We start from the raw sequence: 27288 nt of genomic DNA on the forward strand, positions 1-27288 counted from the left end.
TGAACAAGGACACATGGCCAATTATTTACAGTGGATCACCAACCCTAAATTAAGAAGAGCTTTAACACTGGCCAGATTCAATCTAATGCCTTCTATGCTGCTCTATGGCAGATATCAACAAATTGATAAACAGAGGAGGCTATGTCCATGCAATATGGGTCAGGTGGAGACACTCGATCATACCCTCTTTCATTGTGTAAGGTTTGCAAAAATCAGAATGTAACAATCTGCACTTATCCCATTTCTGTATAACAATCTAACTGATGCTCTTAAGATACCTATGCTTTTGAACAACATGGATCCCACAGTGTGTGAGAATGTAGCAAAATTTCTGCTAACAATAATAGACGTAAGTCTAGATGAATACCAACCAATGTCTATGTATTATGACCACATATAGCCAGCAGTAATTTTGCTAGCTTCTGTCAGTATCCGATGACGTTTAAGTGAGTCAACTTAGCTGAAGGAATGTCCTATAGTTACAGAAGGACCATGTATATATTTTAGTATTTAGTATTTTAGTACCAGTGTCTATAATTGTGAGCAATAATGGGCAAATTTTGTATGCTGATTTTGTATGTTTATTTTATGCCAATAAAGGCTTGTGACTGACAATATAAGACACTGTCTTATTTTCGGGGAAACACGGTAGGGTTGCCAGCCTCCAGGTGATGGCTGGAGATCTCCTGGAATTGCAACTGATCTCCAAGCCTGTAGAGATCAGATCAATTAATTCTCACTAAAGATGTTGCAATTATATACAATTATAAAAGGCAACCTTGGCTGGGGTAATTCAGCTTTAGTGTTTCAGGGGTGCAGAGAGCGGTTGTCTGCTAAGCTTTTACAATCATAAATGTTAATGCCAAAGATAATTAAATTTCCTCTTATTGCAAAAACAGTGTTATTGGGTATCCGATTGGAAAACCTTCCTAAGAAGCCCTAAGGAACTATGTTGACGTTTATTAACTGCAGCAAGAGTAACAATTACATCCTGTTGAAAATCCGATAAAGATCTTACTGTAGAACTGTGGGAAGATAAAATCAGAGAATATGCTATAACCTTGTAAACAGAGGTGCAAAACACCAATTTAATGAGAGGTGGAAACTTTATGTCTTATATGAAGCTGAATTGAGCATGTGAAAATAAAAACAACTGGATTATTGTTGTTGTTGTTGTTGTTGTTGTTGTTGTTGTTGTTGTTGTTGTTGTTATTTATTAGGCTTGATAGACCGCCCAACCCCCGAAGGGCTCTGGGCGGTGCACAATGAGACATGAAACAAATACAATATAAGATCTCATAAATACAATAGCGATTAAACATTACAATTCATTAAAATACATAATGATTAATGATAATGACTAAGCTATAAGTAATTGACCAGTAAAGACGGTGTTGAGTGGGCGGACAGAAAATAGCAATATAAAGATTTCGTGATGGTTTGTCTGATAATATCAGAATGTCATATTGGGATCCACTAATTATTGATTTAATGTAGCCTGGGGTAGATGTACCGGGTATCTTTTTGCTTTGTTTCTATCGATTTCGAATTCTTTCTCCTTCATATCCTTTTTAATTATACCTTGAAAATTAATTTAAAAATTACTCTTAAAAAAAAGAAAGAATTTTTAAAAAGTTAATGAGGTAACCAAGATACAACCTATGGGAATGTGAGTGTGAATGGAAGAAGGAATACCTCCTAGAAACCGTAGTGGCGAACCTTTGGCACTCCAGATGTTCATGGACTACAAATCCCATCAGCCAATTGGCCATGCTGGCAGGGGCTGATGGGAATTGTAGTCCATAACATCTGGAGTGCCAAAGGTTCACCACCACTGTCCTAGAACTTGTGACATGCGTAAAACCCTGTCCCGTCTCTAGGACTTTGGGTTCAGCCATGCATTTAGCCTAACCATGTTACCCTCCTGCTTCTCCCTCTTGCGAATGAGCGTTATGCTGAGCTTTGACTTTATTCTGCCGCATCTCAGAAAGCATAAAGGGCCCATTAAGAGTTGCACCAGGGTTGAGAGCTCTGCTCGTTCCATTGTCAGCGAGTGCCTTATTCAGTGTTAAGTACCAGCGCTGAAGTACAAATAGGATAATCAGCCTGCGTTCCGAACGAATAACACTGAGAAAATTATAAATATAGCCTCATCGCTTCCATCTGCGTTTCTGATCTGAGCAATAAAGGAGCCCTTTTTCCCTGTCAAATTCTCCTTTGTTGGTTGCCCAAGATTCGTTTTAGATTAATCTTTTATTTTGCTTTATTTCTAAAGGACATCCATTACTTTGCGCTAGATAAGGGCGAATTGGCACTAGCTGAAGTAGCAAAGAAAAAGGCGGACGCCATTGACACAGAATCAATAACCGCTGGAGCTGGTAAGAATTAATGCTGTGGGGTTTTTTTAAAAAAGGGTCTTTTTTGTTTTAATCAATACTGGTTCTTGTACAGGTGTCATGTTATCTTTGCAGCAGTGTTATTGGTTAATTGGGATTGTTTTGTGTGGGGGAGGAACAATGAATGGCGTCTTGATCTGGGTAGGTTTACAGAAACCACTCTTTTAGATGCAGAAGTGAGAGCGATAACAATGTAAAAGCTCTGGTATAAAGCCGAATATGGGTCAGGGAGGATGTACCTTCCATTTTGCACCGGGATTAAATAAGGAACGAGACCCTGAAAATGATGTCGATGCCATAAATGCTGCGTAAAAGCCGCGTTTTAGGGTCGTGTTCGCTCTCGGCAGGTTTTGATCGAGATCAAAAGAGTTCACTTCATTGAACCAGTGGGATTCGGTGAGGGATGATTTCCAAAATAAACCACATGATCTTGTTCTTAAAATAATTGTGTTGAAGTGAATGGATCACGAGATTAAGGAAAATGTATAAATGAGGCTTGTAAGACCAGACCCACAGAGATCTTGTGACTAAAAACCAGTTTGTATTTCCATAATTTTACATTCTGGTACACGTCGCCCAATACAAAATACCTTCATTCATGAATTTTTTTTACAGGCAGGTGCTGAATGCAAAGCATGTAGATTTGATAAGAGGTGTGTATATCCTGTGCGTGAATCCACATCAAGTACAGTGTGCGTAATGAGATTTAGACCTGAGGGACGTACAGTTTGCTTTCCTTCCCACTGATGATTGTATCATAAGAACATAAGAACATAAGAACTAGCCTGCTGGATCAGACCAGAGTCCATCTAGTCCAGCACTCTGCTACTCGCAGTGGCCCACCAGGTGCCTTTGGGAGCTCAAGTTAAAGAGGCATTGTTATTTTATGTACAAGCAAACTATTGTGAATCTTAAGAGAAATATTTATTTATTTCTACTGGAGAAGACCAAAAAAAGTTTCAGTCAAAAGTTACGTACCAAAAAGAAAGAGAGAGAGAGAAAGTAGATTAGATCTGTACTGTCCTATCTAAAATATCTTTTTTTCCCCTGCACTAAATATAGGAGACTCTTAAATGTAATGGATTGAAATATCTCATATCTCTTTTGCCATTTGCCACACAGGCCGAAAAGATAACAGCGTTCTAAGGCGAAGATGGAAATATGTGCTGGCCTGTGTTTGTGTTCTTTTGACCTGAGTAATTTGGGGCTAAATTGATGAATAAGGCATATACTAATATACTAAAGACATATACTAAATCAGGATTTCCAGAGCATATACCCCAAGCATCTAGTGGGTCTCTAAGATACTAGTGGACTTGAACCTATCTGTACTACTGTGGACCAACATAGCTTCCCTCTGAAAGAAATTTCTAGAACTCAACTGGGAGGTGCTTTTCCTCCTTTCTTTTTGCAGTTTTAACCATCCTCCATTATGTGTAAAGGAAAAAGAAGAGTTCCTCTGGACTCTTAATGAAGGAAAATTACTAGAATGAGAAAGATTATGTCACAAAAAAAGGGCTTTCCAAGAGGTGTTCTAACTGGGAACAAAAAAATGGGAGCCAGACAATCAGTTCCTATTCCTTTTGTTTCAGTTCAACCCTCAATGTAGCCACAGGTCAAGTATGTAACAGAGGCTCATTCCGCACACGCAGAATAATGCACTTTCAAACTGCTTTCAGTGCTCTTTGAAGCTGTGCGGAATAGCAAAATCCACTTGCAAACAGTTGTGAAAGTGGTTTGAAAACGCATTATTTTGCGTGTGCGGAAGGGGCCAGACCCACACCTCTAAGGCTCTAAAATCTGAATTAGATCCCAGTGGAAGTCGTTTTCAGGTAGCCGGCTCAAGGTTGACTCAGCCTTCCATTCTTCCAAGGTTGGTAAAATGAGTACCCAGCTTGCTGGGAGTAAAGTGGGGGAGGCAATTGCAAGCCACCCCATAAGCAAAGTCTGCCTAGTAAACGTTGTGATGTGATGTCATCCTAGGTGTCAGTAATGACTTGGCGCTGGCATAGGAGATGACCTCTACCTTTAAGGCAGTGGTGGGATCCAAAAATTTTAGTAACAGGTTCCCATGGTGGTGGGATTCAAACAGTGGCGTAGCGCCAATGGGGCTGGGCGGGGCACGACGGGGGCGTGGGCGGGCATTCCAGGAGCGGGGCATTAATAATTTCCCCTTTTACTGTAAAAAACTCTTACTGTAAAAAAAGTTCCTAATTTCCAGCTGGTATCTTTCTGTCCATAATTTAAACTCATTATAGCAAGTCCTATCGTCTACTGCCAACAGAAACAACTACTTCTCCTCTCATTGACTGCCTCTCAAATACTTAATACTTTCAAATACTTAATTTTGTTTCTAGAAATCTAGAAATCAAAAGGACACTTTCCTTAAACAAGGAACTTTACCATATTTCTAAGACATGTTTCTAAAACAGCCCAACAGGGAGAATTATCCCGTTTTCTACCTTCGCTAACCAGCCACATAGGAAACAACAGGACTTTATGATTTTTGGACCTAATGGAATTTCTAATGGAAAAGCAGACCCAATTAGTAACCCCCTCTCGGCACGCACAAATAATGAGTAACCCACTCTCGGGAACTGGTGAGAACCTGCTGGATCCCACCTCTGCTTTAAGGCTTCAAATAGCAGAGATCTGGGTTTAAAAGCTGCTCTGTAGGAGGAACTATTGGTGGCTTTATCAATTATCGTTATCATTATCAAGCTGGTGAGAGAGACCGAAAGGAGTCCAAAGGTATATTTGAGAGCCACCAGTTCTGTCAGATCTGAAGAAAGACTCGAGAGACAGTACTGAGGAACTGAGGAAGTGGGAATAAGCAGATTACCTCTGAGTCCTGAAGTCATTTACAAATGACTACGATTAAAATGAATAAGATTAATTCAAAACATAAGGAAATGCCCTGATCAGATGAAAGCGTTGTGTTACACCACAGTGTTAATGGAATTCATCTCACAGTTTAGAACAGTGGTGGCGAACCTATGGCACGGGTGCCAGAGGTGGCACTCAGAGCCCTCTCTGTGGGCACATACAGAGTCCCCCCCCCCCACACACACACATCTAGGCTGGCCTGGTCTGCTGGGCTCGATTATTAGCATTAAACCTGAGACCTAGTTTTGGGGAAGCAGTGTAGGTAACCCTGTTAAGCACTGTTAAACCCCACTGATTTTCATGCGAAGAGCTAAAGCGCGATCCTTTACCTGGGAGTAAGCTCAGTTGCTGGCAGTGAGGCTTGCTTCTGAGTAAACCCTCCTAGGGTCGTGTTTCACCCGTTGGAAGAGTTGCACGGTTGCTTCAAAGCAAAGCCACCGACTACCACCAAGCTTACTCCCGAGTAACACACGCCTCAGAGCCAACTGTTTTTTCTAAACTTAAACCTCAGTGTTCAGGTTAAATTGCCAGCACTTTACGATAAATAAGTGGGTTTTGGGTTGCAATTTGGGCACTTGGTCTCAAAAAGGTTCGCCATCACTGGTTTAGAAGATCTAGTTGTAAATGAGAGTTCTCGATGAGAGAGCTTGAAGAGAGTTCTCGAAGAGTAATGGAGGAAGTTGGAAGCTCCCAACTAGAAATTCCTATTCTTCATAACTGAAGAGTTCAGGCAGTGGGTTTTAGTCTGATGAACTCTAGTCTGGGACATACTTTCAACTCTCTACTTCATTTGAAGGAGATTGGTTTACTTCACTGAAGATCCATTAGCAGCGGCTTCAAATTTCCACGAACTAACAAAAAGGAAAGTTTGCTCGAGTTGAATCTAAACATTTCTGAAGAGTTTCATGAATATGGATCCGCCAGCAGGTACCTCCGTGCAGCTTTTCATTTGTGCTTTGTAGATTAATGTTGAAATCTTTGAAGCCTCTGGCAGCTATTTGCTGTCTCTTCGTATGGTCAAGTATTTTAGTTGTGGCTGCATCTGCACTGTGAATTAAAAGCAGTGTGGCGTGCTCTTTCCATTCTTACGGCTCATAAAGAACTTTTGCACCCTAGTTTAGAGAATCTATCCGAAGTGGTTTCTCAATTTCACACTAGCCAAGGTACCATCTTACCTGTGTTTTCCCCCCTGGTGCTGAAGATAAAAAGGAGAGAAGGCTGCACGCCTAGATGTTTAAAGGACTGTATGTTTTATATGCACAGAAAAAGCCAGCGTAGGGACCACTCATCCACTCTGAGATGTTCAAATGTGGTTTGCCATTGCCTGCTTCCGACCCTAATACTCCTTGGAGATCTCCTAACCCTAATATTCCTTGGAGATCTCCTAACCCTAATATTCCTTGGACATCTCCTAATTTGCCAGGGTCAAGACTGAGAATCCGTGATGGGTCCAAGGTCACCCAGTAAGTTTCCATGGCAGAGTATGGATTCAAACTTGTTTTTTTCAGATACTGTTCCAATACCTTAACCACTACACCATGCTGTCTGTCTCAAAGCCAAAAGAGAAGGCAAAATGGAGCACAAACATGTGGTATAGGCCCTTTCCCCACTTAACTTATGCTGCGCGCTACTCTCCTCAAGTAGCACTGGGTCCCGCGGCACTCCCCACTACAGGGGCGGCGACAACGCAGCCGCCCTGACGCTGCTGCTCTTGCACCCCCTCAGCGCACGGCATCCCTGGCGCTCCTCAAAACGGGGTCATGGGGAAGCCCAGGAGCGTGCCAGAGATGATGCGCACTGAGAGTAGCGCGCAGCAAAGGGTGGTCAAAGGTAAGTGGGGAAAGGGCCATAGACACCAAACACCCCTCTTTTGCAAGTCTTGTATCTTCTCTTTTATTTCTTCGTTCACTTGCTTGCATCTCTATTATTGAGTTATTGAACTCATATCTTACACAAATTCCCAGGAAGTTTCCCATCCTGACACTAACCAGACTTAACTTCAGCAAAGTTGCTACCCTACATTCCCCCCCACCGTGCCCTGAAACCCAAGTAGAAACCAAGTAGAAGAATCGTCATGTGATAAAGCACCAGCTATGAGAGCCATATATAGTGGCTAGGAGTGGGTGGACTCTAATCTGGAGAACCAGATTTGATTTCCCACTCCATGAGCAATGGATTCTAATCTGGAGAACCGGGTTTGATTCTCCTCCACATAAGCAGCGGGCTCTTACCTGGTGACAGAGGCGTAGCTCCAAGGGGGCCAGGGGGTTCGCGACACACCAGGCATGTGCCCCTGTGGGGGCGGGGTGGGGGCGGAGGATGCACCAGTGCACCGGATGCTTTCCCCCCCTTGCTACGCCTCTGCCTGGTGAACTGGATTTGTTTCCCCATTCCTCCCCATGAAGTCTGCTGGGTGACCTTGGGCTAGTCACAGTTCTCCCAGAACACTCTCAACCTCACCTACCTCACAAGGCATCTGTCGTAGGGAGAGAAAGGGAAGGAATTTTAAGCCGCTTTGAGACTCCGTACAAGAAAAGCAAGTGATAGGCACAGGGCAAGGCCCTGTCTACAGAGCAAAAGCTCTGACCGGTTACAAAAATAACCATCCAAAAGCTTCTTCAGTGTTCAGAGATTTATTGTTTTCATTCAGTTCTGCGCAGAAGAGGGAACTCTCCCCTGTTAGCAACAGGGAGGAGGTTCAAAGGGGCTGTTGCTTGCGTAACATACTTTATACCCTCTTACAAACACCCCTCCTTGTCTTCTGACCATTGGCTAGATTTGGAATACGTACACATTGCCATTTGAATCTCCACTCCTCTCCAAAGCCCACCTTGCTTTCTACAATTGGGCGTGTATTCTTTATGTCATCTTGCCCCGTTCAGAGATCTTGGTTGCTATAGTACTTCACTCTTATCTGTGTTTGTGAGCTTCTGCTAATTCCTTATCTCCTTGGTGGGGCCCTGTTTTCCCAAATCAAAGCTCAGTGTCAGGCTGCTCTATGAGTTTCGTTTCTTCCAACGAAAGTAAGTTTTTGAAGTGCTTGGTACCCAGTGAATTACTCTAATATAACTTGTATGATTAAATACAATGGCTTAAAACATCATAAACTATATGTCCATATCACAAGGTATAAATCTGAACTCTTCTTCTTTTTCTCCTGTTAGTTTTTAAACTCAGAATGTCTATGTCATTTGAGCTACTTACGTGGACCAGACTTGCCAACCTTGAATCAAGCAAAATGAGAAACAATACGATTCTCCGCCAAATTTAAAATTGGGGCTGAAAAGGCCGGGCCACCCTTGTCGTTCCTCTCGACTTTAGGAGATCAGACAACTGTTCGTTTGACTTGAGGTTCTGAAGAGAGCCGGATTCAGCTGATTTCTCTGCTATCTCTTCCCCGTCTGGGCACAAACGAGCGTCGTTAAGATTAATTTGATAAAAGCTTTTTAAGCGGCAACACTCTCAATGGGCTTTTTATGTTTGAAATCCCATGTGAGTGCATCTTGTGGCATTACGAGATCAAAACAACGCTTTCTTTGTCAAATTGGTGACAGATGGCTACGAAGCATTACCATAAGTTTTTAAACAGTCGTATCTAGCGGTTTTTTTGTGTACAAAGCACCTTACCATCCTTCTCACAATTATCCCCCAGACAAAATTTATACTTCTGTTGCATGTAGATGAAATGGTGACTGGATTGTAGTGACTTGGATAAGAAATGTTTATTTCCAGGTCTCCCAACACTAAGCTCAATGTTCGGACTCCTGTATTACAGCGGATTCTTAAACATACTTGTCAACTGAAGTTAATTTTTCCCAGGTCAGCCCTTCAATAAAATCCTGCTTAGTGGCCCCTGAAGATTATTTATTTATTTATTTATTTATTTATTTATTTATTTATTTATTTATTTATTTATTTATTTATTTATTTATTTATTTATTGAACTTTTATACCACCCCATCCCCAAAGGGCTCTGGGTGGTGTACAACACAAAAAGAAACAATGTAGGCAACTAAAACATTTAAAAGCAGCGACAACCGTAAAAACATTTCTAGTAAATATAATAAATTACAATAAGATAAATGGTGTTCAGCAGTCTACTATTAAAATTCCTTCCCCTCCCCTAAATCGGGGGGGGGGGGGAAATGGCGTCCAATGTTCTAATTCTAAAAATTCCCTCCCCCTCCAAAAGGGAGGAATGGCGAGTCTGAGATGACAGTTGGCCCAGATGTCAGGACCAGAGAAAAGGGGGCACCATCAACGGCTGGTTCCTCCAAAGGCCCGGCAGAACAGCTCCGTCTTACAGGCCCTGCAGAACTCACCGAGGTCCCGCAGGGCCCGGACAGCTGGAGGAAGAGCGTTCCACCAGGCCGGGGCCAGAGCCGTAAAGGCTCTGGCCCTTGTGGAGGCCAGCCGTATCGCCGAGGGGTCAGGGACCACCAGTAGATTGGCCTCAACTGATCGAAGAGGCCGTGCAGGGACGTATGGGGTGATGCGGTCTCGAAGATACGATGGTCCCAGGCCGCGTAAGGCCTTATTCCCCATTAATTGTTTTTTTTTTCAATTCAGACACACACACCCCTCCAATTTTTCCAAAATGGCCACCATGGGTATCTCTGTAATCCCTTGGCCTACCACATGGGTATCTCTGTAATCCCTTGGCCTACCACAGTGTTTTTAACTGCATTCTTCTGGGGGTCACCTAATAATTCTTCTCTACCCATCAGTTTTTCAAAACTCAAGCCTTTGAAATTCATCATTTTTTCCTGGTCCTCAAAGATAGCTACCACCTCCTTTCAATACAAAGGAGGCCCAGGAAGTGGCTGCGGATTAATTCAACATTAAAGTTCTATCTTTCTGTGAGACAAGATATAGGTAACTGTGGACCAAACACACACACTCAGTCTTACCTATTTCATAGGGTGGTCTCTAGGGTAGGAAGGTTGTAGTCTCCTGACTGTTGTTTGAGTTAGAACTTTGCTATGTAGGAATGTGCGGGCTTAATTGGAACACCTTTCCCAGAGCAGGGGTACACCTGGATTTTTATCTTGGAGAGTGTGTCCTTGGAAAAAGTCCAGACTTGAGAACTGGTAGTGGAAGATGATAGGGGGGCGTTGCTTAGCAATGGAGCAACGGAGCAGAAGGGGGGTGCAATGTGGGAACTAATAGGGCGGCTGCGCGCAAAAGCTTTAGTTTTGGCAAAGATCCTTGAGGTGTGACTTGTTTGAACTCCAATCAATAAATCACTTTCGTATCCACTGAGTCTGTTTGGGGGGAGGGGGCGGTCCACAGAACATGGCAGGTGGTCGTAAGGATAGCGTAGAGGAGAAAAGAATGCCACGAACCACTTTGGGTCCCCTCGGGGTAGAAAGGCAGGATGTACATGAAGTCAATACACGTGGAGCTTCGCTTGAGGGAGGTCCAAAGCTGCAGTTAGTTGAGAGGGCAGCCACAAGATTGGTAGCTGGGTGTATTGCAGAAACCATATTATTCCATGATTTTCAGATCTTCACTGGCTTTCTGTTTGATTCTGATCCAAATTCAAAGTGCTGGTTTTTATTGATAAAGCACTATACCATCAAGGACCTGGGAACTTAAAATGGCCAGCTGTCCCCAAATAGGCCTGCTTAGGCACTGTGTTCTTCTTTTCAAGCTCTTCTTGATGTCCCTCCACCATCTGTTGTGAGACAGGTTGCCTCAGGAGATAGACCCACTAGAACAGGGGTAGGGAACCTGCGGCTCTCCAGATGTTCAGGAACTACAATTCCCATCAGCCTCTATCAGCATGGCCAATTGGCCATGCTGGTAGGGGCTGATGGGAATTGTAGTTCCTGAATTGGGGGGGGGGGGGGGTGGGGGGGGGGGGGGGTGGGGGGGGGGGGGGGTGGGGGGGGGGGGGGGTGGGGGGGGGGGGGGGTGGGGGGGGGGGGGGGTGGGGGGGGGGGGGGGTGGGGGGGGGGGGGGGTGGGGGGGGGGGGGGGTGGGGGGGGGGGGGGGTGGGGGGGGGGGGGGGTGGGGGGGGGGGGGGGTGGGGGGGGGGGGGGGTGGGGGGGGGGGGGGGTGGGGGGGGGGGGGGGTGGGGGGGGGGGGGGGTGGGGGGGGGGGGGGGTGGGGGGGGGGGGGGGTGGGGGGGGGGGGGGGTGGGGGGGGGGGGGGGTGGGGGGGGGGGGGGGTGGGGGGGGGGGGGGGTGGGGGGGGGGGGGGGTGGGGGGGGGGGGGGGTGGGGGGGGGGGGGGGTGGGGGGGGGGGGGGGTGGGGGGGGGGGGGGGTGGGGGGGGGGGGGGGTGGGGGGGGGGGGGGGTGGGGGGGGGGGGGGGTGGGGGGGGGGGGGGGTGGGGGGGGGGGGGGGTGGGGGGGGGGGGGGGTGGGGGGGGGGGGGGGTGGGGGGGGGGGGGGGTGGGGGGGGGGGGGGGTGGGGGGGGGGGGGGGTGGGGGGGGGGGGGGGTGGGGGGGGGGGGGGGTGGGGGGGGGGGGGGGTGGGGGGGGGGGGGGGTGGGGGGGGGGGGGGGTGGGGGGGGGGGGGGGTGGGGGGGGGGGGGGGTGGGGGGGGGGGGGGGTGGGGGGGGGGGGGGGTGGGGGGGGGGGGGGGTGGGGGGGGGGGGGGGTGGGGGGGGGGGGGGGTGGGGGGGGGGGGGGGTGGGGGGGGGGGGGGGTGGGGGGGGGGGGGGGTGGGGGGGGGGGGGGGTGGGGGGGGGGGGGGGTGGGGGGGGGGGGGGGTGGGGGGGGGGGGGGGTGGGGGGGGGGGGGGGTGGGGGGGGGGGGGGGTGGGGGGGGGGGGGGGTGGGGGGGGGGGGGGGTGGGGGGGGGGGGGGGTGGGGGGGGGGGGGGGTGGGGGGGGGGGGGGGTGGGGGGGGGGGGGGGTGGGGGGGGGGGGGGGTGGGGGGGGGGGGGGGTGGGGGGGGGGGGGGGTGGGGGGGGGGGGGGGTGGGGGGGGGGGGGGGTGGGGGGGGGGGGGGGTGGGGGGGGGGGGGGGTGGGGGGGGGGGGGGGTGGGGGGGGGGGGGGGTGGGGGGGGGGGGGGGTGGGGGGGGGGGGGGGTGGGGGGGGGGGGGGGTGGGGGGGGGGGGGGGTGGGGGGGGGGGGGGGTGGGGGGGGGGGGGGGTGGGGGGGGGGGGGGGTGGGGGGGGGGGGGGGTGGGGGGGGGGGGGGGTGGGGGGGGGGGGGGGTGGGGGGGGGGGGGGGTGGGGGGGGGGGGGGGTGGGGGGGGGGGGGGGTGGGGGGGGGGGGGGGTGGGGGGGGGGGGGGGTGGGGGGGGGGGGGGGTGGGGGGGGGGGGGGGTGGGGGGGGGGGGGGGTGGGGGGGGGGGGGGGTGGGGGGGGGGGGGGGTGGGGGGGGGGGGGGGTGGGGGGGGGGGGGGGTGGGGGGGGGGGGGGGTGGGGGGGGGGGGGGGTGGGGGGGGGGGGGGGTGGGGGGGGGGGGGGGTGGGGGGGGGGGGGGGTGGGGGGGGGGGGGGGTGGGGGGGGGGGGGGGTGGGGGGGGGGGGGGGTGGGGGGGGGGGGGGGTGGGGGGGGGGGGGGGTGGGGGGGGGGGGGGGTGGGGGGGGGGGGGGGTGGGGGGGGGGGGGGGTGGGGGGGGGGGGGGGTGGGGGGGGGGGGGGGTGGGGGGGGGGGGGGGTGGGGGGGGGGGGGGGTGGGGGGGGGGGGGGGTGGGGGGGGGGGGGGGTGGGGGGGGGGGGGGGTGGGGGGGGGGGGGGGTGGGGGGGGGGGGGGGTGGGGGGGGGGGGGGGTGGGGGGGGGGGGGGGTGGGGGGGGGGGGGGGTGGGGGGGGGGGGGGGTGGGGGGGGGGGGGGGTGGGGGGGGGGGGGGGTGGGGGGGGGGGGGGGTGGGGGGGGGGGGGGGTGGGGGGGGGGGGGGGTGGGGGGGGGGGGGGGTGGGGGGGGGGGGGGGTGGGGGGGGGGGGGGGTGGGGGGGGGGGGGGGTGGGGGGGGGGGGGGGTGGGGGGGGGGGGGGGTGGGGGGGGGGGGGGGTGGGGGGGGGGGGGGGTGGGGGGGGGGGGGGGTGGGGGGGGGGGGGGGTGGGGGGGGGGGGGGGTGGGGGGGGGGGGGGGTGGGGGGGGGGGGGGGTGGGGGGGGGGGGGGGTGGGGGGGGGGGGGGGTGGGGGGGGGGGGGGGTGGGGGGGGGGGGGGGTGGGGGGGGGGGGGGGTGGGGGGGGGGGGGGGTGGGGGGGGGGGGGGGTGGGGGGGGGGGGGGGTGGGGGGGGGGGGGGGTGGGGGGGGGGGGGGGTGGGGGGGGGGGGGGGTGGGGGGGGGGGGGGGTGGGGGGGGGGGGGGGTGGGGGGGGGGGGGGGTGGGGGGGGGGGGGGGTGGGGGGGGGGGGGGGTGGGGGGGGGGGGGGGTGGGGGGGGGGGGGGGTGGGGGGGGGGGGGGGTGGGGGGGGGGGGGGGTGGGGGGGGGGGGGGGTGGGGGGGGGGGGGGGTGGGGGGGGGGGGGGGTGGGGGGGGGGGGGGGTGGGGGGGGGGGGGGGTGGGGGGGGGGGGGGGTGGGGGGGGGGGGGGGTGGGGGGGGGGGGGGGTGGGGGGGGGGGGGGGTGGGGGGGGGGGGGGGTGGGGGGGGGGGGGGGTGGGGGGGGGGGGGGGTGGGGGGGGGGGGGGGTGGGGGGGGGGGGGGGTGGGGGGGGGGGGGGGTGGGGGGGGGGGGGGGTGGGGGGGGGGGGGGGTGGGGGGGGGGGGGGGTGGGGGGGGGGGGGGGTGGGGGGGGGGGGGGGTGGGGGGGGGGGGGGGTGGGGGGGGGGGGGGGTGGGGGGGGGGGGGGGTGGGGGGGGGGGGGGGTGGGGGGGGGGGGGGGTGGGGGGGGGGGGGGGTGGGGGGGGGGGGGGGTGGGGGGGGGGGGGGGTGGGGGGGGGGGGGGGTGGGGGGGGGGGGGGGTGGGGGGGGGGGGGGGTGGGGGGGGGGGGGGGTGGGGGGGGGGGGGGGTGGGGGGGGGGGGGGGTGGGGGGGGGGGGGGGTGGGGGGGGGGGGGGGTGGGGGGGGGGGGGGGTGGGGGGGGGGGGGGGTGGGGGGGGGGGGGGGTGGGGGGGGGGGGGGGTGGGGGGGGGGGGGGGTGGGGGGGGGGGGGGGTGGGGGGGGGGGGGGGTGGGGGGGGGGGGGGGTGGGGGGGGGGGGGGGTGGGGGGGGGGGGGGGTGGGGGGGGGGGGGGGTGGGGGGGGGGGGGGGTGGGGGGGGGGGGGGGTGGGGGGGGGGGGGGGTGGGGGGGGGGGGGGGTGGGGGGGGGGGGGGGTGGGGGGGGGGGGGGGTGGGGGGGGGGGGGGGTGGGGGGGGGGGGGGGTGGGGGGGGGGGGGGGTGGGGGGGGGGGGGGGTGGGGGGGGGGGGGGGTGGGGGGGGGGGGGGGTGGGGGGGGGGGGGGGTGGGGGGGGGGGGGGGTGGGGGGGGGGGGGGGTGGGGGGGGGGGGGGGTGGGGGGGGGGGGGGGTGGGGGGGGGGGGGGGTGGGGGGGGGGGGGGGTGGGGGGGGGGGGGGGTGGGGGGGGGGGGGGGTGGGGGGGGGGGGGGGTGGGGGGGGGGGGGGGTGGGGGGGGGGGGGGGTGGGGGGGGGGGGGGGTGGGGGGGGGGGGGGGTGGGGGGGGGGGGGGGTGGGGGGGGGGGGGGGTGGGGGGGGGGGGGGGTGGGGGGGGGGGGGGGTGGGGGGGGGGGGGGGTGGGGGGGGGGGGGGGTGGGGGGGGGGGGGGGTGGGGGGGGGGGGGGGTGGGGGGGGGGGGGGGTGGGGGGGGGGGGGGGTGGGGGGGGGGGGGGGTGGGGGGGGGGGGGGGTGGGGGGGGGGGGGGGTGGGGGGGGGGGGGGGTGGGGGGGGGGGGGGGTGGGGGGGGGGGGGGGTGGGGGGGGGGGGGGGTGGGGGGGGGGGGGGGTGGGGGGGGGGGGGGGTGGGGGGGGGGGGGGGTGGGGGGGGGGGGGGGTGGGGGGGGGGGGGGGTGGGGGGGGGGGGGGGTGGGGGGGGGGGGGGGTGGGGGGGGGGGGGGGTGGGGGGGGGGGGGGGTGGGGGGGGGGGGGGGTGGGGGGGGGGGGGGGTGGGGGGGGGGGGGGGTGGGGGGGGGGGGGGGTGGGGGGGGGGGGGGGTGGGGGGGGGGGGGGGTGGGGGGGGGGGGGGGTGGGGGGGGGGGGGGGTGGGGGGGGGGGGGGGTGGGGGGGGGGGGGGGTGGGGGGGGGGGGGGGTGGGGGGGGGGGGGGGTGGGGGGGGGGGGGGGTGGGGGGGGGGGGGGGTGGGGGGGGGGGGGGGTGGGGGGGGGGGGGGGTGGGGGGGGGGGGGGGTGGGGGGGGGGGGGGGTGGGGGGGGGGGGGGGTGGGGGGGGGGGGGGGTGGGGGGGGGGGGGGGTGGGGGGGGGGGGGGGTGGGGGGGGGGGGGGGTGGGGGGGGGGGGGGGTGGGGGGGGGGGGGGGTGGGGGGGGGGGGGGGTGGGGGGGGGGGGGGGTGGGGGGGGGGGGGGGTGGGGGGGGGGGGGGGTGGGGGGGGGGGGGGGTGGGGGGGGGGGGGGGTGGGGGGGGGGGGGGGTGGGGGGGGGGGGGGGTGGGGGGGGGGGGGGGTGGGGGGGGGGGGGGGTGGGGGGGGGGGGGGGTGGGGGGGGGGGGGGGTGGGGGGGGGGGGGGGTGGGGGGGGGGGGGGGTGGGGGGGGGGGGGGGTGGGGGGGGGGGGGGGTGGGGGGGGGGGGGGGTGGGGGGGGGGGGGGGTGGGGGGGGGGGGGGGTGGGGGGGGGGGGGGGTGGGGGGGGGGGGGGGTGGGGGGGGGGGGGGGTGGGGGGGGGGGGGGGTGGGGGGGGGGGGGGGTGGGGGGGGGGGGGGGTGGGGGGGGGGGGGGGTGGGGGGGGGGGGGGGTGGGGGGGGGGGGGGGTGGGGGGGGGGGGGGGTGGGGGGGGGGGGGGGTGGGGGGGGGGGGGGGTGGGGGGGGGGGGGGGTGGGGGGGGGGGGGGGTGGGGGGGGGGGGGGGTGGGGGGGGGGGGGGGTGGGGGGGGGGGGGGGTGGGGGGGGGGGGGGGTGGGGGGGGGGGGGGGTGGGGGGGGGGGGGGGTGGGGGGGGGGGGGGGTGGGGGGGGGGGGGGGTGGGGGGGGGGGGGGGTGGGGGGGGGGGGGGGTGGGGGGGGGGGGGGGTGGGGGGGGGGGGGGGTGGGGGGGGGGGGGGGTGGGGGGGGGGGGGGGTGGGGGGGGGGGGGGGTGGGGGGGGGGGGGGGTGGGGGGGGGGGGGGGTGGGGGGGGGGGGGGGTGGGGGGGGGGGGGGGTGGGGGGGGGGGGGGGTGGGGGGGGGGGGGGGTGGGGGGGGGGGGGGGTGGGGGGGGGGGGGGGTGGGGGGGGGGGGGGGTGGGGGGGGGGGGGGGTGGGGGGGGGGGGGGGTGGGGGGGGGGGGGGGTGGGGGGGGGGGGGGGTGGGGGGGGGGGGGGGTGGGGGGGGGGGGGGGTGGGGGGGGGGGGGGGTGGGGGGGGGGGGGGGTGGGGGGGGGGGGGGGTGGGGGGGGGGGGGGGTGGGGGGGGGGGGGGGTGGGGGGGGGGGGGGGTGGGGGGGGGGGGGGGTGGGGGGGGGGGGGGGTGGGGGGGGGGGGGGGTGGGGGGGGGGGGGGGTGGGGGGGGGGGGGGGTGGGGGGGGGGGGGGGTGGGGGGGGGGGGGGGTGGGGGGGGGGGGGGGTGGGGGGGGGGGGGGGTGGGGGGGGGGGGGGGTGGGGGGGGGGGGGGGTGGGGGGGGGGGGGGGTGGGGGGGGGGGGGGGTGGGGGGGGGGGGGGGTGGGGGGGGGGGGGGGTGGGGGGGGGGGGGGGTGGGGGGGGGGGGGGGTGGGGGGGGGGGGGGGTGGGGGGGGGGGGGGGTGGGGGGGGGGGGGGGTGGGGGGGGGGGGGGGTGGGGGGGGGGGGGGGTGGGGGGGGGGGGGGGTGGGGGGGGGGGGGGGTGGGGGGGGGGGGGGGTGGGGGGGGGGGGGGGTGGGGGGGGGGGGGGGTGGGGGGGGGGGGGGGTGGGGGGGGGGGGGGGTGGGGGGGGGGGGGGGTGGGGGGGGGGGGGGGTGGGGGGGGGGGGGGGTGGGGGGGGGGGGGGGTGGGGGGGGGGGGGGGTGGGGGGGGGGGGGGGTGGGGGGGGGGGGGGGTGGGGGGGGGGGGGGGTGGGGGGGGGGGGGGGTGGGGGGGGGGGGGGGTGGGGGGGGGGGGGGGTGGGGGGGGGGGGGGGTGGGGGGGGGGGGGGGTGGGGGGGGGGGGGGGTGGGGGGGGGGGGGGGTGGGGGGGGGGGGGGGTGGGGGGGGGGGGGGGTGGGGGGGGGGGGGGGTGGGGGGGGGGGGGGGTGGGGGGGGGGGGGGGTGGGGGGGGGGGGGGGTGGGGGGGGGGGGGGGTGGGGGGGGGGGGGGGTGGGGGGGGGGGGGGGTGGGGGGGGGGGGGGGTGGGGGGGGGGGGGGGTGGGGGGGGGGGGGGGTGGGGGGGGGGGGGGGTGGGGGGGGGGGGGGGTGGGGGGGGGGGGGGGTGGGGGGGGGGGGGGGTGGGGGGGGGGGGGGGTGGGGGGGGGGGGGGGTGGGGGGGGGGGGGGGTGGGGGGGGGGGGGGGTGGGGGGGGGGGGGGGTGGGGGGGGGGGGGGGTGGGGGGGGGGGGGGGTGGGGGGGGGGGGGGGTGGGGGGGGGGGGGGGTGGGGGGGGGGGGGGGTGGGGGGGGGGGGGGGTGGGGGGGGGGGGGGGTGGGGGGGGGGGGGGGTGGGGGGGGGGGGGGGTGGGGGGGGGGGGGGGTGGGGGGGGGGGGGGGTGGGGGGGGGGGGGGGTGGGGGGGGGGGGGGGTGGGGGGGGGGGGGGGTGGGGGGGGGGGGGGGTGGGGGGGGGGGGGGGTGGGGGGGGGGGGGGGTGGGGGGGGGGGGGGGTGGGGGGGGGGGGGGGTGGGGGGGGGGGGGGGTGGGGGGGGGGGGGGGTGGGGGGGGGGGGGGGTGGGGGGGGGGGGGGGTGGGGGGGGGGGGGGGTGGGGGGGGGGGGGGGTGGGGGGGGGGGGGGGTGGGGGGGGGGGGGGGTGGGGGGGGGGGGGGGTGGGGGGGGGGGGGGGTGGGGGGGGGGGGGGGTGGGGGGGGGGGGGGGTGGGGGGGGGGGGGGGTGGGGGGGGGGGGGGGTGGGGGGGGGGGGGGGTGGGGGGGGGGGGGGGTGGGGGGGGGGGGGGGTGGGGGGGGGGGGGGGTGGGGGGGGGGGGGGGTGGGGGGGGGGGGGGGTGGGGGGGGGGGGGGGTGGGGGGGGGGGGGGGTGGGGGGGGGGGGGGGTGGGGGGGGGGGGGGGTGGGGGGGGGGGGGGGTGGGGGGGGGGGGGGGTGGGGGGGGGGGGGGGTGGGGGGGGGGGGGGGTGGGGGGGGGGGGGGGTGGGGGGGGGGGGGGGTGGGGGGGGGGGGGGGTGGGGGGGGGGGGGGGTGGGGGGGGGGGGGGGTGGGGGGGGGGGGGGGTGGGGGGGGGGGGGGGTGGGGGGGGGGGGGGGTGGGGGGGGGGGGGGGTGGGGGGGGGGGGGGGTGGGGGGGGGGGGGGGTGGGGGGGGGGGGGGGTGGGGGGGGGGGGGGGTGGGGGGGGGGGGGGGTGGGGGGGGGGGGGGGTGGGGGGGGGGGGGGGTGGGGGGGGGGGGGGGTGGGGGGGGGGGGGGGTGGGGGGGGGGGGGGGTGGGGGGGGGGGGGGGTGGGGGGGGGGGGGGGTGGGGGGGGGGGGGGGTGGGGGGGGGGGGGGGTGGGGGGGGGGGGGGGTGGGGGGGGGGGGGGGTGGGGGGGGGGGGGGGTGGGGGGGGGGGGGGGTGGGGGGGGGGGGGGGTGGGGGGGGGGGGGGGTGGGGGGGGGGGGGGGTGGGGGGGGGGGGGGGTGGGGGGGGGGGGGGGTGGGGGGGGGGGGGGGTGGGGGGGGGGGGGGGTGGGGGGGGGGGGGGGTGGGGGGGGGGGGGGGTGGGGGGGGGGGGGGGTGGGGGGGGGGGGGGGTGGGGGGGGGGGGGGGTGGGGGGGGGGGGGGGTGGGGGGGGGGGGGGGTGGGGGGGGGGGGGGGTGGGGGGGGGGGGGGGTGGGGGGGGGGGGGGGTGGGGGGGGGGGGGGGTGGGGGGGGGGGGGGGTGGGGGGGGGGGGGGGTGGGGGGGGGGGGGGGTGGGGGGGGGGGGGGGTGGGGGGGGGGGGGGGTGGGGGGGGGGGGGGGTGGGGGGGGGGGGGGGTGGGGGGGGGGGGGGGTGGGGGGGGGGGGGGGTGGGGGGGGGGGGGGGTGGGGGGGGGGGGGGGTGGGGGGGGGGGGGGGTGGGGGGGGGGGGGGGTGGGGGGGGGGGGGGGTGGGGGGGGGGGGGGGTGGGGGGGGGGGGGGGTGGGGGGGGGGGGGGGTGGGGGGGGGGGGGGGTGGGGGGGGGGGGGGGTGGGGGGGGGGGGGGGTGGGGGGGGGGGGGGGTGGGGGGGGGGGGGGGTGGGGGGGGGGGGGGGTGGGGGGGGGGGGGGGTGGGGGGGGGGGGGGGTGGGGGGGGGGGGGGGTGGGGGGGGGGGGGGGTGGGGGGGGGGGGGGGTGGGGGGGGGGGGGGGTGGGGGGGGGGGGGGGTGGGGGGGGGGGGGGGTGGGGGGGGGGGGGGGTGGGGGGGGGGGGGGGTGGGGGGGGGGGGGGGTGGGGGGGGGGGGGGGTGGGGGGGGGGGGGGGTGGGGGGGGGGGGGGGTGGGGGGGGGGGGGGGTGGGGGGGGGGGGGGGTGGGGGGGGGGGGGGGTGGGGGGGGGGGGGGGTGGGGGGGGGGGGGGGTGGGGGGGGGGGGGGGTGGGGGGGGGGGGGGGTGGGGGGGGGGGGGGGTGGGGGGGGGGGGGGGTGGGGGGGGGGGGGGGTGGGGGGGGGGGGGGGTGGGGGGGGGGGGGGGTGGGGGGGGGGGGGGGTGGGGGGGGGGGGGGGTGGGGGGGGGGGGGGGTGGGGGGGGGGGGGGGTGGGGGGGGGGGGGGGTGGGGGGGGGGGGGGGTGGGGGGGGGGGGGGGTGGGGGGGGGGGGGGGTGGGGGGGGGGGGGGGTGGGGGGGGGGGGGGGTGGGGGGGGGGGGGGGTGGGGGGGGGGGGGGGTGGGGGGGGGGGGGGGTGGGGGGGGGGGGGGGTGGGGGGGGGGGGGGGTGGGGGGGGGGGGGGGTGGGGGGGGGGGGGGGTGGGGGGGGGGGGGGGTGGGGGGGGGGGGGGGTGGGGGGGGGGGGGGGTGGGGGGGGGGGGGGGTGGGGGGGGGGGGGGGTGGGGGGGGGGGGGGGTGGGGGGGGGGGGGGGTGGGGGGGGGGGGGGGTGGGGGGGGGGGGGGGTGGGGGGGGGGGGGGGTGGGGGGGGGGGGGGGTGGGGGGGGGGGGGGGTGGGGGGGGGGGGGGGTGGGGGGGGGGGGGGGTGGGGGGGGGGGGGGGTGGGGGGGGGGGGGGGTGGGGGGGGGGGGGGGTGGGGGGGGGGGGGGGTGGGGGGGGGGGGGGGTGGGGGGGGGGGGGGGTGGGGGGGGGGGGGGGTGGGGGGGGGGGGGGGTGGGGGGGGGGGGGGGTGGGGGGGGGGGGGGGTGGGGGGGGGGGGGGGTGGGGGGGGGGGGGGGTGGGGGGGGGGGGGGGTGGGGGGGGGGGGGGGTGGGGGGGGGGGGGGGTGGGGGGGGGGGGGGGTGGGGGGGGGGGGGGGTGGGGGGGGGGGGGGGTGGGGGGGGGGGGGGGTGGGGGGGGGGGGGGGTGGGGGGGGGGGGGGGTGGGGGGGGGGGGGGGTGGGGGGGGGGGGGGGTGGGGGGGGGGGGGGGTGGGGGGGGGGGGGGGTGGGGGGGGGGGGGGGTGGGGGGGGGGGGGGGTGGGGGGGGGGGGGGGTGGGGGGGGGGGGGGGTGGGGGGGGGGGGGGGTGGGGGGGGGGGGGGGTGGGGGGGGGGGGGGGTGGGGGGGGGGGGGGGTGGGGGGGGGGGGGGGTGGGGGGGGGGGGGGGTGGGGGGGGGGGGGGACAACATGATTCATTATTTCTAAAACCTTAGCTGGTTGGCTTAACTTGCTATCTGTTTTATGTAAAGACTGTCCTAAAACATACTGGGGCAGGATTTCAAAAGTAACCTGAAAACATTTGTCTCAATTAACAGGTCCCTTTTCTTCCTTTGGGGGTGATCTTTTCCACGACTCCGCCTACCTAGTTAGGAGAAGAAAAGGAAGCTGTCCTCCGAGCATAAAATGAACTTCCGGGATTTGCCCAGGAAGCGGGGGAAAACAAGTTTTGCTTAGGAAGCCTCTCCAAATGGGATAAGGCCGGCAACAAACGTTACGATGCTGCTGCTATGAGAAGTTTTGCAACAAAAGGAAAAGGAAGGAAGGAAGGAAGGAAGGAAGGAAGGAAGGAAGGAAGGAAGGAAGGAAGAAAGGAAGAAAGGAAGAAAGGAAGAAAGGAAGAAAGGAAGAGTGCTGGAAGGAAGGAAGGAAGGAAGGAAGGAAGGAAGGAAGGAAGGAAGGAAGGAAGGAAGGAAGGAAGGAAGGAAGGAAGGAAGGAAGGAAGGAAGGAAGGAAGGAAGGAAGGAAGAGTGCTGGAAGGAAGGAAGGAAGGAAGGAAGGAAGGAAGGAAGGAAGGAAGGAAGGAAGGAAGGAAGGAAGGAAGGAATGTTCAACTCCAGTGAATTCTCTACCTCTTTTGCGTCTGTCTGGACTCCTCACTGAGGGCTTGCAGCTTGCAAGAGCTCTTGTTTCAGGTCATCCTCCCACCCGACCCCACCGCCCTCCTTCCCAGCCCCCTCGCCGTGGGGTTTCCCTCCCGAATGATCCCCCTGCCGGGCTTGGAGCTCCCTTCTGCACTCAACAACCACAGGGAATTCTAGGAGGCGCTCGGCCATTTCGTTGGATAAGAGAATGGAAAAGTGTAACTCGCCATCAACCATTCTTGGAGGTCCCTACGAAGCACGCTGCTGTTGGTTATATATGTTGATGATAGATGTCTCTGTATAAATAAAAAATATGCAGATAATATATGGGGGGGGTCATCTTGTGCTTCCGTCTTCTTCCAAACAAAAACAGAAACGTGGATTTGGGGCAAAGGGATGTCTTTCCATTCAAAAAATCCGACTCCATTCGTTTCAGGGGCAGCTTTGTAGGTTGGCACCCGAATCTTTTGGATTCGGAGCCCGATTCTAACTGCCCCCCCCCCAGGTTTCCTTGGGGAGTTTATTCCCAGGGCTCTTCCATTGACACCAGTCCAGGGCAACCAGGAAGGCTGCTCAGTCCTGAACTGGCGCTTCCAGTCGCCTCCATTCTTGCCTAACCAGGAATGGATTAAGGACGCCATTTACATATTTTTGTTGGGGGGGGGGGGATCAGGGCCGGTTCCCTGGGCCGTTTGATTCCTCTCGCTTTGAAGGAGGGAGACAATTCAAAGAGGCAAGGGAAGAGTTTAATTTCGGCAGCGATTTTAGGTGCAGCCGCAGGCTTCGCTGTTTGGGATGTTCCATTTAAATTAATAAGGATTAAAAAGATCCGATCAAACTTTACGGGCGTCTTGTGAGTTGTTTTTGTATACACAGGGCGGGAAAGGAATGAAGGGGTTTGCTAAATTTGCTAAAAAGGCAAACTTTCTTTTAAAAAGTGTGCAAACATATAGGGCGACTTGCTCAAATATATGCTTTCAGAAAGTTGCAATATGTATTTATATAGGTTTTTAGAAGGTGTATAAAAAGCAATTTGCTATTTATGTATGTACGTGGGAATGATCTGTCAAAACAACTTCCTAATGAGCTACAAAGCAACTTTCTAAAACAAAACAACATATTGTGTGTGTGTGCGTGTGCGTGTTGTGAAAGTGTAACTATTCATTAGCAATTCATTAACATATTCATATATTTATGCGAATTGCTTTTAGGTCCTCTCAGTTGTCCTGCCTCTTTCCATTCATGATACTTTTCCCTCTTCCGACTTCCCATATTCTTGGCTTCAAATTAATATAGGAAGTTGGTCTCTCTCTGTGCCTATAAAAAGCAACTTTCTATCTACCTATAAAAGTGTGTGTGTGTGTGTGTGTGTGTGTGTGTGTGTGTGTGTGTGTGTGTGTGTGTGTGTGTGTGTGTGTGTGTGTGTGTGTGTAGCAACTTTCTAAGTCAGATAGATCGCTACAAAGCAGCTTTCTAAAACTCACACACACCCGGTTTGGAAAAGTGTAATTATTCATTAACAATTCATTCATATATTCATATTCATATATTTCTGCAAATTGCTTTTAGGTCCTCTCAGTTGTCCTGCCTCTTTCCATTCATGATACTTTTCCCTCTTCCGACTTCCCATATTCTTGGCTTCAAATTAATATAGGAAGTTGGTCTCTCTCTGTGCCTATAAAAAGCAACTTTCTATCTACCTATAAAAGTGTGTGTGTGTGTGTGTGTGTGTGTGTGTGTGTGTGTGTGTGTGTGTGTGTGTGTGTGTGTGTGTGTGTGAAGCAACTTTCTAAGTCAGATAGATCGCTACAAAGCAGCTTTCTAAAACTCACACACACCCGGTTTGGAAAAGTGTAATTATTCATTAACAATTAATTCATATATTCATATTCATATATTTCTGCAAATTGCTTTTAGGTCCTCTCAGTTGTCCTGCCTCTTTCCATTCATGATACTTTTCCCTCTTCTGACTTCCCATATTCTTGGCTTCAAATTAATATAGGAAGTTGGTCTCTCTCTGTGCCTATAAAAAGCAACTTTCTATCTACCTATAAGTGTGTGTGTGTGTGTGTGTGTGTAAAGCAACTTTCTAAGTCAGATAGATCGCTACAAAGCAGCTTTCTAGAACACACACACACACTCTCGGGTTTGAAAAGATGTAATTATTCATTAACAACTCATCCATATATTCATATTCATATATTTCTGCGAATTGCTTTGTAGGTCCCTCTTCAGTTGTCCTGCCTCTTTCCATTCATGATACTTTTCCCTCTTCTGACTTCCCATATTCTTGGCTTCAAATTAATATAGGAAGTTGGTCTCTCTCTGTGCCTATAAAAAGCAACTTTCTATCTACCTATAAAAGTGTGCGTGTGCGTGTGTGTGTGTGTGTGTGTGTGTGTGTGTGTGTGTGTGTGTGTGTGTGTGTGTGTGTGGTAAAGCAACTTTCTAAGTCAGATAGATCGCTACAAAGCAGCTTTCTAAAACACACACACACACCCAGTTTGGAAAAGTGTAATTATTCATTAACAATTCATTCATATATTCATATTCATATATTTCTGCAAATTGCTTTTAGGTCCTCTTGGTAGTTGCCCTGTCTCTTTCCATTCATGATACTTTTCCCTCTTCCGCCTTTCCATATTTTTGGCCTCAAATTAATGCTGACCGTCCCAAAGGCCTTTGTCCCTTTCCCTTCCTTGACTTGGAGGTCCTTTGCAAACGGGTTCTAGCGTCTATTGGGGGGGGGGATGTTTTGAGGGTTCCTGGGCTCGGTGGAGCTGCGGTGGGCTGGGCTGGGCTCCTCTTCTCCCCTGTCGTCGGGCGGCGGGGTCCGGGCGCTGAGGGGGGGCGGGGGACAGACCCGGCAGGGACCCTGGGGTCTCCAGGACAAACAGGGGGGGGAGGGGTTGGGCTCCAAAGGGAGAAAGGCCAAGGATGATAGATGAGAATGGGAATGATAAAAAAGGAGGAGGAGGAGGAGGAGGAGGAGGAGGAGGAGGAGAAGAAGAAGAAGAAGAAGAAGAAGAAGAAGAAGAAGAAGAAGAAGAAGAAGAAGAAGAAGAAGAAGAAGAAGAAGAAGAGTCATGAAGGCCCTCTCTTCTAGTGGTTGGCTCCACCTTTCATGGCAGCCATTTTGTGGTTGCGCCCACCATCCGATGACAGACTTCCAAAAGTGCCCCGAGGCTGAAAAAGCCTCTCCTTCAAACAGTTATTTTCTTTGTGGGGGAAAATATTCCCCCTTAACCTCTACAAAACTATGATGTTCTGCGCGTGCTAGTTTTCGACTGAGTGTGTTCCCACTGCTTTATTTTGGGGGAAGCATAACCTTTCGAGCCACATATGCGGCCCGACCGTATACCACCGCTGTGTCAAACTCCAGTCACCTCTGCCTTCCTTTGCTGTATCATGTCATCAGTTTTGATCTATACATTCCACTGCTTGGCAGCTTAAGCTCCTCATAATTGGGAGCACATCAAAGGCGAGCTGTTTTCCAGAGAGCCAAGTGAGGCTGTGCATACCATCATGTGAAAAGGTCCTTTTGGAACCATAACATTTTTAACCTTTTCCCCTTCTGTCTCACCGCTCTGCCTGCTATAGAATGAGATTTGCATGTAGCAAGAGCATCATGGTTTTATACGGCGAGATTCCAATCCAGTAGCCAAGAAATTGGGGCTACACGCTTTCAGTGGGCAAAGCTTTGCTTTTTGAAAGCTCGTACTTCGAAAATGTTGTTGGTGTCGAAGGCGTTACTGACTCGAGTCTGTTGCAGTTCAAAACAGCCACCCTCTAATACACTTTTATACAATATATTTGTCGGGAATCTCAAAGGCAGAGATTGGTTTGACACTGAGTGTAAATATTTGAATCAACAGATCCGGATCATAGACAACAGATTTAGAGTCTCCAAGGCCAAATTCCCACCTCCTGAATTGCTTAGTCTCAAACAGACTTTACGCAACCTTATTAAAATAAAACGTCAAGAGTCAATAAAGCGCAACTGGGAGCAACTACTAAATGCCACCCTATCCAATAACACAAAACAATTCTGGCAATTAACAAATAGGGCCATGTGTCAAAATCTCCCAATAGCAGCTGACATCACCCCTTCATTATGGCAAAAATATATTTGTCTAATGGCTACTGTGTCAGTCTTTACGGTGTATCGGCTCTTTCTTGAACATTAGAGCTCTGAAATAAGTCGTGCCAACCGTGTTTGCGGCATTAGGGGCGGGGTGGGGGGGAGACGGTATGAGCAGCTACTGCGGCGTTTGCATTTTCAGAATCACGGAGGTGGCATCTTTATTAATGTGGCTTCTTCGGTGGACCTATTGAAATAAAATTCAGCCGCTGATCAGCATCTGACCGTCCCCAACAATGCGCATGAATGCTACCGGTACAAAGAAGGACAATAAAAAGCAATATTCCCATCAGTAGCAGGATACCAGCAACAGAATAATCCTACTAAGAACAAGAGTAATCTCTGCAGGTAGATATGAGCCACAGCTGGCTCAAATCCATGCACCAAGAAGGTGTATTCCTTTAAGCAGTCCTGAGCCCTGTTGTGCCTTGTTTTTAAGGAGTGGTCTGCAGAGCCATTTTTCTGGGTATTTGTGGTCAAAGGCAATGTCCAGATGGGGAAAGAAAAACAAAAGGAACGAGAAGGGCAAGCTGAGATTTCTTGGTGGCGATATTCGTCATAGCACCGTTTCATACTTTTTTATAACCCAAAATGAAGGGGTGCTTTGAGCGATCCTGGAGAATTCAGGGCAATGTGTCAATTCTGTTTGGGGGTTTTTTGTTTGTTTATTTCATTTAGGAAAGAAAAAGGGACCTGCAAGTGTGTTGAGAATCCCAGCCGTAGGTTGCCAAATCCTCTGAATTGTCACTCCTGAGCGCGTTAATTTAGATAGGAGTCGGCAACAGCATGTCCTTGTAAGCAGTTGGTATGCGCGCTAAGTTTATAACCTTTCTTCTGTTTACCCTGTGAGACATAATGCGATGTGACAGGGTGTAACACATCACAGAGATGATGTGTCAGCTGAGGAATTTCAAGCGGCGCTATTTTTCCTTGCTTAAAAAATATGTGAGGTTTTAAACAGGCGCTGCTCCCAGAATGTTAATACGTCAGGGAACAGTTGTCTGTTTTTTATCCTATCCCGACGTCTCAAACACAGCATTAATTGGTAATTAATAAAAATGGCAGTTCTTTGATGTTGCGAGAGAAGGGCAGGCCTTCCTTGTGGGGAAATATGTCATCTTGGCACAATCACATGTTGATTTTGAGGACACTAACAAGATGGTGTTTCCCTGATTCTCTAGACCAGTGATGGCGAACCTATGGCACGGGTGCCAGAGGTGGCGCTCAGAGCCCTCTCTGTGGGCACGCACAAACAGAGTTCGTCATGTGGGGGGTGGGAATCGCCCCCCCCACACACACATCTAGGCTGGCCTGGGCCGCTGGGCTCGATTATTAGCATTAAACTTAAGA

The 27288-nt window shown here is 61.9% G+C and overlaps 1 protein-coding gene across 3 annotated transcripts in view; it reads left to right on the top strand.

The window, feature by feature from the left end:
• LOC125435538 (WD repeat containing planar cell polarity effector) overlaps positions 1-27288 on the top strand; it is a 308331-nt gene that overhangs the window by 205438 nt on the left and 75605 nt on the right. For all 3 annotated transcript variants that reach the window (XM_048501735.1, XM_048501743.1, XM_048501750.1), the window contains one exon: positions 2276-2378. In XM_048501735.1, the coding sequence (XP_048357692.1) occupies positions 2276-2378 (103 nt within the window). The remainder of the gene's footprint in view (positions 1-2275; positions 2379-27288) is intronic.

Source organism: Sphaerodactylus townsendi, linkage group LG01 (genome assembly GCF_021028975.2).
Source record: "Sphaerodactylus townsendi isolate TG3544 linkage group LG01, MPM_Stown_v2.3, whole genome shotgun sequence".
In the NCBI taxonomy this organism is placed as follows: domain Eukaryota; kingdom Metazoa; phylum Chordata; class Lepidosauria; order Squamata; family Sphaerodactylidae; genus Sphaerodactylus; species Sphaerodactylus townsendi.